This window comes from Cervus canadensis, chromosome 22 (genome assembly GCF_019320065.1).
Source record: "Cervus canadensis isolate Bull #8, Minnesota chromosome 22, ASM1932006v1, whole genome shotgun sequence".
NCBI classification, from domain to species: Eukaryota; Metazoa; Chordata; class Mammalia; order Artiodactyla; family Cervidae; genus Cervus; species Cervus canadensis.
Window position 1 is genome coordinate 9,943,295 of NC_057407.1, and position 12,438 is coordinate 9,955,732.

Consider the following 12,438-nt stretch of genomic DNA (forward strand, 5'->3'; position numbering starts at 1 on the left):
GGGTTTTTCAGTCAAAGCAGTTGTAATAAGTAGCTAAAAGTAATAAATAATTACTAGCTTTTTTGTTGTAATAAGTAGCTTTTTTGTAGCTAAAAAGATTGTAAGGGAAGAATATATTTAGTATTTTCCATGGATTTGAAGACACCTGTGTTTACAGTAAAATAACTATACAGTTAATACAGTATATATTTTACTGTATATAACTGTATACAGTAAAATATGTTTCTGATATTGACTGCATTTGCAGTGCATGGTGAGTGATGAGATGGGTGATTCTTGATGGGTACAGTAATTAGATGGAATGTGTTCACAGACCCTCAGTGAACTCAGTGGTTCAGAGAGCAATCAGTAAAGGGCAGCTCCTAATAATGTTACATGTCTCCTCATGGTTTGTTTGCTGGAGGTGGGAAATCTGTTTATAAGCGGGGTAAACTTCGGGTCTCTGATGAGGCTGATGGAATGGCGTGCCACGTGGACGTCCACCTGGGGCCTGGCTGGGAAGAGTAGGTACAAGTTCAGGGTCTCCTCCCCAGTCGTATAGCCACCTGGCTAATTAGAAGGAGGAAGCCAAAAAGAGGAGGAAGCCTCAGGAACCAGGGCCCCTGGGGAACCCAGCAGGCATAGCTCTGGCCTTCCTGCCACAGCGAGGGAAGCCTGTTAAGGTGTCCCTCTCCTGAGAAGCAGTGACCATGAAGGGCAGTCCCTTGGCTGAGGCTGGCAGTGAGACATACAGTCTGTTGGCCAGCGTGTCTCTGCACTGGATAGACAGGACAGTAGAGCTGAGTGCCTTGAGGCAGACCACAGAGTGGGTCCCCCGTTTCTTGCACGGAGGGCAGGAGCAGGTATTTCCCAAAGGTGAGAGGAGTCATAGGTGGGGCCTGGACAAGAGGTGAGTCTCGTTTCCCTCTCGTCAGCTGACGGTGGAAGTTTTTATGGTGGCATTCCCTTGGGGGGCTTTATGTAGTACCAGTCACGTCGCAGTGGAAGAGGACTTCAGCCCTGAAATAAGTCTGGGAGGTGCTGCTGGGTGGAAAAGGGGATGAGTTCCCGAGGCCTGCTTCTGTGCTCCGGCTTTCTGAGGGCAGAGGTGAGCTCCGTGTATTTCCCAAACGAAGCCTACTACAGAACTCTCTCTGAGAGAGACCAGAGGTCCTTGGGATGCCTTTGATAAACTCTTCTTAGAGCCATTGTTTCCATTTCCCCCTCTCTGGGCATTGCAGTTTTGCTTGAGATTGAAAAGCAGGGTTAACGGGGACATCAGCTACAGCTAACCAGATGTGCCCCACCGCACAGGAATGTAGCGTGGCATTTGTAAAATGAGTCACTTGGGGGCACTGAGCTGTCCCTGCACCCCACTGTGTTTCTGCTTCTGGGCAGGAAAGGCACTCCAGGCCAAGCGTAGGACATCAGCAAAGTTGTGGTGTCTGTGGAGGGCCAGGGGAGGAGTCTGGGGTGAGGGTGGAAAGGAGTGCTGAGGAAGGAGACCCTTGGGCTGGATCCTGCAGGCAGAGTGGGTGAGCAGGTGGCAGGCATGTCACTGTTGTAAAAGCCTGCAACACGCTTGAGCTCTGCGGCATCAGTCCTATGCCACGCTGCCATCCCCCCACTGTGTGACTATCTTGGGCGAGTCATTGGCCTTCCACGCTAGCCCACCGGGCGGCCCCAGTCTTTTGTGACAGGTGAAGCGGAGGTGGTTCCTCCGTCAGGAATTCTGAATTGTACCTCAGGCCTGCTCCGCAGGCTAGGCCCCTGGTTAACTGTTGTCATCACGTGATGCAGTGAGCGTAGCGACTAACTCACACCGATGTCTCTCGTAGGTATCAGCCGCGGGGAAGGAGGCCTTACCGTCCTGGCTGCACTGGGACCCGCAGAGCCACACCCTGGAGGGTCTCCCCCTCGACACCGATAAGGGGGTGCATTACATTTCAGTCAGCGCTGCACGACTGGAGGCCAACGGGAGCCACGTCCCCCAGACTTCCAGCGTGTTCTCTATCGAGGTCTACCCTGAAGACCACAGCGAGCCGCAGTCGGTGAGGGCGGCCTCACCGGACCCCGGCGAGGTGGTGTCCTCGGTCTGTGCTGCCGATGAGCCCGTGACCGTCCTGACAGTCATTCTGGATGCTGACCTCACCAAGATGACCCCAAAGCAAAGGATCGACCTGCTGCACCGGATGCGGGGCTTCTCCGAAGTGGAGCTGCACAACATGAAGCTGGTGCCCGTGGTGAACAACAGGCTGTTTGACATGTCAGCTTTCATGGCAGGCCCAGGCAATGCAAAGAAGGTGGTGGAGAACGGGGCCCTGCTCTCCTGGAAGCTGGGCTGCGCCCTGAACCAGAATAGTGTGCCTGACATTCGTGGCGTGGAGGTCCCTGCCAGGGAGGGTGCCATGTCTGCCCAGCTCGGGTACCCCGTGGTGGGCTGGCACATCGCCAACAAGAAACCCCCTCTCCCCAAACGCATCCGGAGGCAGATCCATGCCACACCCACGCCTGTCACGGCCATTGGGCCCCCCACCACGGCCATCCAAGAGCCACCGTCCAGAATTGTGCCCACCCCCACGTCTCCAGCCATTGCTCCTCCAACTGAGACCATGGCTCCTCCGGTCAGGGACCCTGTTCCTGGGAGGCCCACAGTCACCATTCGGACTCGAGGTGCCATTATTCAGACCCCAACCCTTGGCCCCATACAGCCTACTCGGGTGTCAGAAGCTGGCACCACAGTTCCTGGCCAGATCCGCCCAACAATGACCATTCCTGGCTACGTGGAGCCCACGGCAGTCATCACCCCTCCCACGACAACCACCAAGAAGCCACGAGTGTCTACACCCAGACCGGCCACACCTTCTACTGACTCCTCCACCACCACCACTCGAAGGCCGACCAAGAAGCCGCGGACACCCCGACCGGTGCCCCGGGGCACCACCAAGGCGCCCATCACCAGACTGGAAACCGCCTCCCCGCCGACGCGCATCCGCACCACCACCAGCGGGGTGCCCCACGGAGGGGAGCCCAACCAGCGCCCGGAGCTCAAGAACCACATCGACAGGGTGGACGCCTGGGTCGGCACCTACTTTGAGGTGAAGATCCCATCGGACACCTTCTACGACAATGAGGACACCACCACTGATAAGCTGAAGCTGACCCTGAAGCTTCGGGAGCAGCAGCTGGTAGGCGAGAAGTCGTGGGTGCAGTTCAACAGCAACAGCCAGCTCATGTATGGCCTGCCAGACAGCAGCCACGTGGGCAAGCACGAGTACTTCATGCACGCCACGGACAAGGGGGGCCTGTCGGCGGTGGACGCCTTTGAGATCCATGTCCACAAGCGCCCGCAAGGGGACAAGGCTCCTGCACGCTTCAAGGCCAAGTTGACAGGTGACCCCGCAGCCGTGACGAACGACATTCACAAGAAGATTGCCCTGGTGAAGAAGCTGGCCTTTGCCTTTGGGGACCGCAACTGCAGCACCATTACCCTGCAGAACATCACCCGGGGCTCCATCGTGGTGGAGTGGACCAACAATACCCTGCCCCTGGAGCCCTGCCCCAAGGAGCAGATCACGGCGCTGAGCCGGAGGATCGCCGAGGATGACGGGAAGCCTCGAGCTGCCTTCGCCAACGCACTGGAGCCCGACTTTCAGGCCATGAGCATCGCAGTGACGGGTTCCGGCAGCTGCCGGCATCTCCAGTTTGTCCCAGTGGCGCCACCCAGGAGGGTGCCCTCAGAGGCACCAGCCACGGAGGTGCCAGACCGGGACCCTGAGAAGAGCAGCGAGGACGACGTGTACTTGCACACGGTCATCCCAGCCGTGGTGGTGGCGGCCATCCTGCTCATCGCAGGCATCATTGCCATGATCTGCTACCGCAAGAAGCGGAAGGGCAAGCTCACCCTGGAGGACCAAGCCACCTTCATCAAGAAGGGGGTGCCCATCATCTTTGCGGACGAGCTGGATGACTCCAAGCCCCCGCCCTCCTCCAGCATGCCGCTGATCCTGCAGGAGGAGAAAGCCCCCCTCCCCCCTCCCGAGTACCCCAACCAGAGCGTGCCCGAGACCACTCCCCTGAACCAGGACACCGTGGGAGAGTACGCGCCCCTGCGGGATGAGGATCCCAGCGCGCCGCCCTACCAGCCCCCGCCGCCCTTCACAGCCCCCATGGAGGGCAAGGGCTCCCGGCCCAAGAACATGACCCCCTACCGGTCGCCCCCTCCCTACGTGCCCCCTTAACCCACAAGCGCCTGGGTGGAGGTAGGGGTAGGGCAGGGCCCTGGAGAAAACACGGTGTTGTCTGTGGAGACCGGTGGCCTGCAGACCATCGCCCACTGGGAGCCGACACCTGACCTAGCACACACTGACACACACACGGGGCCTGGACAAGCCCGCCCTCTCCGGTCCTCCTAAACCCCAAAGCCGCTGGAGAGACTTTGGGGACATTTTTTTTTCCTTTTACTTTTTGCCTAACAGCTTCTTGTTTGTTCATAGAAAATCCTTCGCTGCGTTTGTCGAAGGCTGGCTGGCTCTGAAAGCACCGTTTGGGGTAGAGGTAGATGGAGGGAGCGAGGAACCGTGAACGAGCCCGCAGGCAGTGCTGGGCGGCCTCCCAGCGGCTCTCTGCGTTTTGCCTTTAACACTAACTGTACTGTTTTTTTCTATTCACGTGTGTCTAGCTGCAGGATGTAACATGGAAAACAGTAGCTAAAGATTAAATTCAAAGGACTTTAAGACGTTAAGGTTAAGTTTTTACATTTAATCTGCTGTTTACCTAAACTTGTATGTATCATTTGGGGGTGGGTATGGGAAATTGCTTTGCTAAAAATAAGCTCCCAGGGTGTTTCAAACTTAGAGAAGACCAAGGGACAGTATTTTTTATCAAAGGAATCCTATTTTTTCACACTACGTAAACTTGGTTGCTCTGATACCCCAGAGAGCCTGCCTGGGGGCCTCCTGGCCCTGGCTCAGGGGCCAGGGCCCTGGTGCTGGGCTTGCTGTCCCACTGTTGCCAGGGGCTGGAAGCTGGAGGGGGCCTCTTAGGCCAAGGACATCCACACCCCCCACCCCATGCACGCTAGCGGCCCACCACCAAGGGGTCTTCATTTCCATGGAAAGGGGACTCCGAGAGGCGGTGGTGGCCGTGGCCCCCAACCTAGGTGCTCCAGGGTGGGCCAGCTGCTCGTGGGGATGGCTGGGGAGGTCGAGGAACTCGACCACATCAATCTGTTTTCTTTTATCCTTCTTCTGTGTGTGGTTTTTTTCCTCCCCCCGCCCCCCCTGCCCCAAGGTATATCATGGTTTTTGAAACACTCAGTGGGGGACATTTTGGTGAAGATGCAATATTTTTATGTCATGTGATGCTCTTTCCTCACTTGACCTTGGCCACTTTGTCCCAGCAGTCCACAGCCCCACCCTGACCCACATCACCCCCTTCTCTGGCGCTCCAGTCCAGGCCTCGGGCCTGAACAGCTGGGCAAGGTCTGATGGCTGGGAAGGAGTGCCAGCAATAGTTCATAGTAAAAAATCTGTGGGCTCTCGAAGCTAATTTTTTACTAAAGTTTTTATACAGCCTCAAATTGTTTTATTAAAAAAAAAAGATTAAAAACGGTGATGCTTACAGCAGTTTGTACAAGCTCTTAGTGTTGATTCCATGGGACTGACGGCTTTGCTCATTTTGATTTTTTCCCCACCCCTTCTTTTCCTAATGGTTTAAATTCCAGAATTACACTGGGGCTCCTTTTGCCTTTTTTAGCAGAACGTCCGTCCATCCATCCGCATCTCTGTCCTGTGACTCAGGGGCACCCACTCAGTTTTGATTCTCCTCCTTTGGAAGAAACTGTTTTGAGCAGGACTTCTTGATGTCTGAGTTATTTTGGGTACCTTTTAGGGAGGAATGCCTTTTGCAATAATGTGTCCCTTCTATGATCAAGGGCGGGTGGGTGGACCCAGGCTCCCAGTGCACGTCAAGCAGCCACTTCTAAGCCATATTGACCGTTTTGCAGAGGATTCGCGTGTGCTGCCTCAGGACGGGAGGGATGGTCAGAGTGGAGGGGTCTTCACTCTGCCCTTCTCTGGAGGGCATTCCCCTGTGCACCTCCTCCCACAGGGCCCAGCCTTTCCCTCCTGCCTGGCCCGCCGGTGGGGTGAGCGGTGCCCCCCGGTGGGCGGAGCCTGTAGTGAGGGCTCTGTGGACCTGTGGTGACTGGCCCTTGTGCCTCCATGTCTTGATCCAAGCTGGAGTTCCCCCAGTGCCCCAGAGTCAGGAGTGCAAGCTGGGTCTGACCTGGTGGGATGATTTTTTTTTGATGACCTCGCCAAAAAGATAAACAATTTCCAGTGTTCCAGGTGAGGGCTTTGAAAGGCCTTCCAAATAAGCTCCGTTGCCCCTAGCAACCCCACCATTGGGCATTGCCATGCAGAGCCGTGGCTGGCCCAGAATGGCCTGTTGCCATAGCAACAGGAGGCAGTGGGGCAGTGAACAGAATAACAACAGCAACAATGCCCTTGCAGGCAGCCTCCTCCCCTGAGCGCCTGGCTGGCAATGGTCTTTGGACTCTGTGAGACAGAGAGCCAATCTCACATTCAAGTGTTCACCAACCACTGATGTGTTTTTATTTCCTTCTATATGATTTTAAGATGTGTTTTCTGCATTCTGTATAGAAACATATCGAACTAAATAAAAGCAGTGTCTTTATTACAATGCCATTGCCTCCAAGCATCTATTTCCCTGGCCCCTACACCACTTGAGTGTAGGGTGGGACTGGAGTCCATGTGACAGAGGGAAAGAGGGGGCCTGGCTAGGCCCACTCAGAGGTGGCCTTTGAGCAGCTGTTCCGATAGCCTTCACATCCTTAGCATTTCTGTGCCTCTGAGAGGGGTGGTGGTTGGCACCGGAAGTTCTGGCAACCAGTGAACCAGGTCCCTAGCACCTCCTCTGCCTAAACCAGCTGAGACATAGCTTGTGCGTCAGTTTCCTCATCTGTAGTTGGGGGGTGGGGGGAAGAATAGGCAGGAAAACCCAGTGAGACTGGGTGGGAGGGGAGGATGGTGCAAGAGGTCTTACTAGAGGAGGTGTGCCCCAGAGTGGGTCCCAGGCAGGGGTCCTTCAGGCTGGACCCCTTGCCTACCACCTTGTGGGGTTGAGGCTGGCCAAACCTCCCAGGGAATCTTCAGGCAGTTTGGTCTTGGCCTTGGAGTGGGGAGAGGGGAAGGGTGGTTTTCAGGCTGTTCTGCCCTCTTTGGGCCTATGGTTATAGTTTCTGGGGGCCTGCCTTATAAGTGCCCTGCCGGGGATAGACAGGCCAGCTGGGTAGGCTTAGTATGACTTAGTGCCCAGGAAGGGCCAGGTTGCCTGAGGACACTGCTCAGGGTGTGGGAGGCAGGGGATACAGCAGCTGTGTCTTCAGAGGCAGGATCAGGGGCCATTGGTCACGGAACAACTGGTGCCTCTTCTGGGCTCACTCCCACTGCCACAGGGCCCTCACCACCTACAGCCCCCAGGCTGCTGCTCTGCTTACAACCTTCAAGATCCAGTGCTGAGACTGGTCCTATGTTGCAGCTAGAACTCAGTCCCAGAGCAGGGAGTTGAGGGTCAGACAACTACTTGTAGGAGGAAAGTGGAAGTGTTAGTTGCTCAGTCGTGTCCGATTCTTTGTGACCCTACGGAATATAGCCCGCCAGGCTCCTCCGTCCATGGAACTCTCCAGGCAAGAATACTGCAGTGGGTTGCCATTTCCTTCTCCAGAGGATCTTCCCAACTCAGGGACTGAACTCGGGTCTCTTGCACTGCAGGCGGATTCTTTACCTTCTGAGCCACCAGTGCCTCGTACTAAATACCACACTGATAAATTCCAGGAAAAGCTGTCCCCAGGAAAGAGTTCAGAGACACATACACCTCACCCCAGGACCCAGCAGCAGGGGCCTAGGAAGTGACCCTGCCCTTTGCTCTCTTGGCCTCAGGAAGTTCTGCTTAATGTTTAACCTAAAGCCAGTGGGTTTAGTGGACTCCCTCTCTTGAACTCAAGGAAAGGGATTTCTGGTTTCAGCCAAGAACAGTAAGATCAGGGGGGTGGGCGCCAGAGAAGCCACAAGTTTCTCCCGCTTCTGCCCTGATCTTGGCCTGGTGGGCCCCTACCCCACCGCACTCTTGCCAGATCTCTGTGGCTTCACCTTGGTGAGGACAGGGACCATCTACTCACATTTTTTTCAAGCTAGAGTGGGTGGTATAGGGCAGAGGCGGGGGAAAAAAGGATACAGTAAGGGAGAAGGAGCTGTCTGACCTACAGAAATCTGCCTTCCCCTCTGCCTCTGACCCAGGGCAAGTTCCCAGGATCCGTTGGGCCTGGCTTCCCCATCTGTGAGATAGGACAGTGCTGGTCTCCAAGGGATTCTGAGAAATCCTGGGAACCGTGGGGTGGAGTCGGGATAACAAGTCACCCCAGTGCATCTGTCTCTAGAAAGGGCAGGGAATCCAAGCAAGGCTAGAAGACTCTTCCATCTCTCCTGGTGTAAAGGCACTGCCTCAGGCCAGGCCTGGGTCCTGGCGTTGGCTGCAGAATACTAGGGTGTCTAAGAGTTCCTGGCCAGCCTCGTCTAGAACATCACCACTCCGGTGAGGACTGGAGGCTCCCCGTGACTCACCTTGTTCCCTGCAGGCAGAAAAGTCTCCTACAAGAGACCCTTCTCTGGCTCCTCTAAAGCACGGAAGGCCCCACTCAGGCCCCACTCACCTTTCAAAGGTGCGTTTCACTCCTCTCCATTACTGTATCTTAAAAATACAGATCGGCTAAAGTTTTTGTTTTTTTTTTCAGCTAAAGTTTTTAAGCTAACACTTCGTGCTATGTTTCCCTTCTCAATCCACCATCTTGAGGGCAAGGGTTCAGGTACCGTGCCCAGTGCAAAAGAGATTCAATTCTAAGTAGGTTTTTTTTTTTCCCCCCCCAGATTGTAAAATTTTGTTCCTATGGTAGAGCTGCAACAAATTATTTGAAGCCCCCTCCCCTCACCCCCGGAGAGAGGGGCACCCTTTTCTTTGTGAGGATGCTAGCAGACCCAGAGAAGTTAGGGCAAGAGATTCAAAGTGAGGGTTCCCATCCGTTGGGAGTGGGGTGCTCCTGCACCTGCAGGCACCATGGAGACCTGGCCTCCGGGGCCCTTTCTAGCCCCTCTGCCCTCAGTTTCGGTGGTGGTGACCCTAGGATCACAGCTGAGATGGGGCGAAGTTGGTCTGTTTGTGTCCCTGTGAAGACTCCGTGTGTCCAGGAGGTGCCCCTGGGGTGGTTTCTGGGCGGTCGGAGGGGCAGCTCTCGACCTTGGTAGTGATTTAGGTGTGTCCCGTGTGAGCCCTGCAGAGAGCCAACTGCCAGGCCCTCTGGGCCAAAGAGGAGGGACAGTGTCCACTGGCTCCCAGGAGGTGGCGCCATAGGCCGGAGTAAGCCTGACAGCACTGGGCAAGTCAGACCGTGGGCGGGGTTAGGTCACAGCTGGTTGCGGGGGAGTCTGGGAGCTGGGAGAGGCTGGCTGTGGGAGGGTGGAACCCCGCCTAGGGCAGGTTTGGGATTTGCCAAAATGGCTGGGAATTGAGGCTGGGTCAGTCAGCTCCTTTTCCAGGGATCACACCCTATTTCCCTCGACACCTCTGTTGCACAAGGTCAGGGGAAAGAAAGGTGAAGAAAGGGGCTGGCTCCAGCCCACAATGGCAGGGGTGGGGAGGTCCTGTGGGAGGTGGCAGCAGCTTGTCCCTGGGTGTGCCTGGGGGAGAGGACCAGCTTAGTCCTGAATGCACCGCCCTCAGGGAACACGTGCCTGGGCTTGGGGGATGCGGAAGTGGCTGGAGTCCTCTTGTTTGAGGAGCACAAGGTGTACATGTGTGTAGTGGGGAGGCCAGCTCTGCATCCCCGTGTCCACTACAGCGACTAGAGTGCAAATGAGAGCTGGAGGAGCGTCCGCTATGACCCCAGTGGCTCTGACTCGGCAGCCACTGTGCCTCCCGAGGCCAGCCCTGGGTCCCAGGCCTCTCCCCAGAGACCCTGGGCCAGGGAGGGCTAGGAGAGGGACACAGCTACCCCGTGAGCCCCAGGAGGATCTCTGGAGCAGATCCGGGGATGAGGGGGAGGGCTTGGTTGAAATGAGCAAAGACTGGGGGAGGGAAGGCTCAGTGGCAAGTGGAGGCTGTCCCCTGTTCAGCCTTACTAGGATTCCTCAGTCTGCACTAATAGCTTCTGGTCAGAAAGGCTACCACCTGGGAGAGCTGATGCCCATGCCGGGTCTGCCAACTGGGGGAGTTATCAGTACATAACTAGCGGTGGTAACCCAGATGCTTCTGTACAACGGACACCTGCTGCTACCCACCCCAGAATCCGGGGAGACCTGCGTGTAACTTCAGCCCTCGCCTGGTCGAGTCTGCTTTGCCCACACGCAGGGCTACAGGGGATGCCTGCAGTCCCTTCACAGAGGGCCAGCAGTCAGGGTCTCCAGAATCAGGACCTGGTTTGAGCATCAGGCAAAGGCCAGACTTGGAGACTGCAGCTTCAGTGAGGGTAGTGTGGGCTCAACGGTCTTAGTTTCTGCTGCATCCCTGGGGCCTAGCATGATGCTGTCTTTGTCCTAGGGCTCGAAAGTGCCAAATTGAACTGAAATTTAAGTTTAACTACATTGAATTGAGTGAAATTGAAATCATCCATCCCGGAAGAGGCCTAAGGGACTGTGGACCTTCCTACTTGTCAAAAGGGTTTTGTTTCACTGACCTGTGCTATTCTGTCTATTTTTCCTGGAAGGCAGGAACTGTTCCAGTGACTCCTGGAAGCTTCCTGGACAAATCAACCCTATGTTAATCCACTCTGACCAGGAAAAGACAAAGCTCAGTGCAGAGCATAGCTATGCCCCATGAAATCCCTGGCGGTAAAGGGTATATCTCAGTAATGGGCTTGGATTTGCAGTAGGAGAGCCACAGAGTCTCACAAGGTAGGGTTCCCTTTAAAAGACTTCCCTGAAGACTGTGGAACTGAGTCTGATGAAGGGGCTGAGCTAACTGTCCCTTTCCCGTGACCTGTCCAAGTCATGTCTGAACCTCTGTTGCCTGGAGTAGGACACATGGGCTCGTCAGGAGAGGGCATACAGACATGACTTGCCACCTGGGTCTGTTCCCCACCCCTTACCTCTGCATCTGTGGGACAGAGGTAGGTGGAGGCAACTCCATGGAAACTAGAATTCTAGTGGGAAGGATTGCAATGGGGATTGAGATAGTATTTTCTATAGTTTACAGGAAACCGTTTATATGCTTGTCTCTCCCATTCTGCAAACTGAACTCCTTGAGGGAAGGTCCCTTAGTCTTCACTGGGCCTGGTACTGAGTACATACTGGCTTGGCACTGGCTGAAGGAGGATGAGTATGCGGGTATGCATGAATGAGATCCACAAAGCCAGCCTGGAGGCTTGTCTGAGGGAAGGCAGAGGGACAAGGAAAAGCAGTGTATTTTGACTTGGGCACTTACAACTTGGAGAAAGCATGTCTTCATTATTTTTTTCTTGTCACAACAAGCCTTTGGAAGTACATAACTCTAATAGCAGTGGGGCTTAATGAGCTTTCTTGGGAGCACTGCATGGGCGGTGGGGCTAGGTTGGTGATAAACATTTCTGATGATTTTTTTTTCCCCTGGTTCTTTTCACAGAATGCAAGTAAAGATTCGCACAGTGCAACAGGAAAGGAATTAGGCAGACGAAGCCTCTAGCAAGTTCTACACCTTTCAGTTTTGCTCCCTTTTCCTACTCTACCAAATGCATGGCTCATCTGAAGAAACCAGTACACAAGCAAAAGTGTCCTGGCCAGCCCGGATGGGCTGCTGAGCAGGACACAGATCGATTGGGTTTCTTATTTGTAGCCAGCCTCATACCAGCCTGCGGCTTGCTTGGGGGAGCTGCCTTATTGCTCGTGTTAGTGGGTGGTGCTGATAAACCTCAGCCAGGAGGGAAACCTGTTTCGTCGCGCTTCCTTCCTTCCTTCCTCTTCAGTTCTGTTTTTCCATCCCAGTGGAAGAATGCAGACAGGGATCCAGTTTCCTGAGTGGCTTCTCCCTGGGAGGTGAGACAGGCCTCAGCAGCACTACAACAAAACAGGAGAGCAGAGAGGTCAGGAGACCCCGGAAGCTGATCTCCCAGTCTTTCTCTCTGGAACAGTCCACAGCCCGTGGCACCATGCCATCCAGAACTGTCCTCAGCCATCCATCGCATTCCCTCCCACCTCCATGCTCTCTGCCTCCCCTTCTTGCTGGCAAGGTTTGGCATTCTTTGTTACCCTTGTCGGCATCTTCATCTTTGGCTCCTGAGCCTCCCTGCAGAGGTCACCATGCTGAAAGTAGTGGCCTGGGATGAACTGGGCTCTGTAGGGAAGCAGGAAAGCCTCAGAGTTTGCATGCTGCCCGTCCTGTGCCTGGGCTCGCCTGCATGGCGCCTCACCC

General features: G+C 55.2%; 1 protein-coding gene across 4 annotated transcripts in view; it reads left to right on the forward strand.

The window, feature by feature from the left end:
* Positions 1 to 6,684, forward strand: part of DAG1 (dystroglycan 1) — a 49,226-nt gene extending 42,542 nt beyond the window's left edge. For all 4 annotated transcript variants that reach the window (XM_043442042.1, XM_043442043.1, XM_043442041.1 and 1 more), the window contains one exon: positions 1,818 to 6,684. In XM_043442042.1, coding sequence (XP_043297977.1) covers positions 1,818 to 4,220 — 2,403 coding nt within the window. In that variant the 3' untranslated portion in view covers positions 4,221 to 6,684. The remainder of the gene's footprint in view (positions 1 to 1,817) is intronic.
* Positions 6,685 to 12,438: the final 5,754 nt, after the last annotated feature.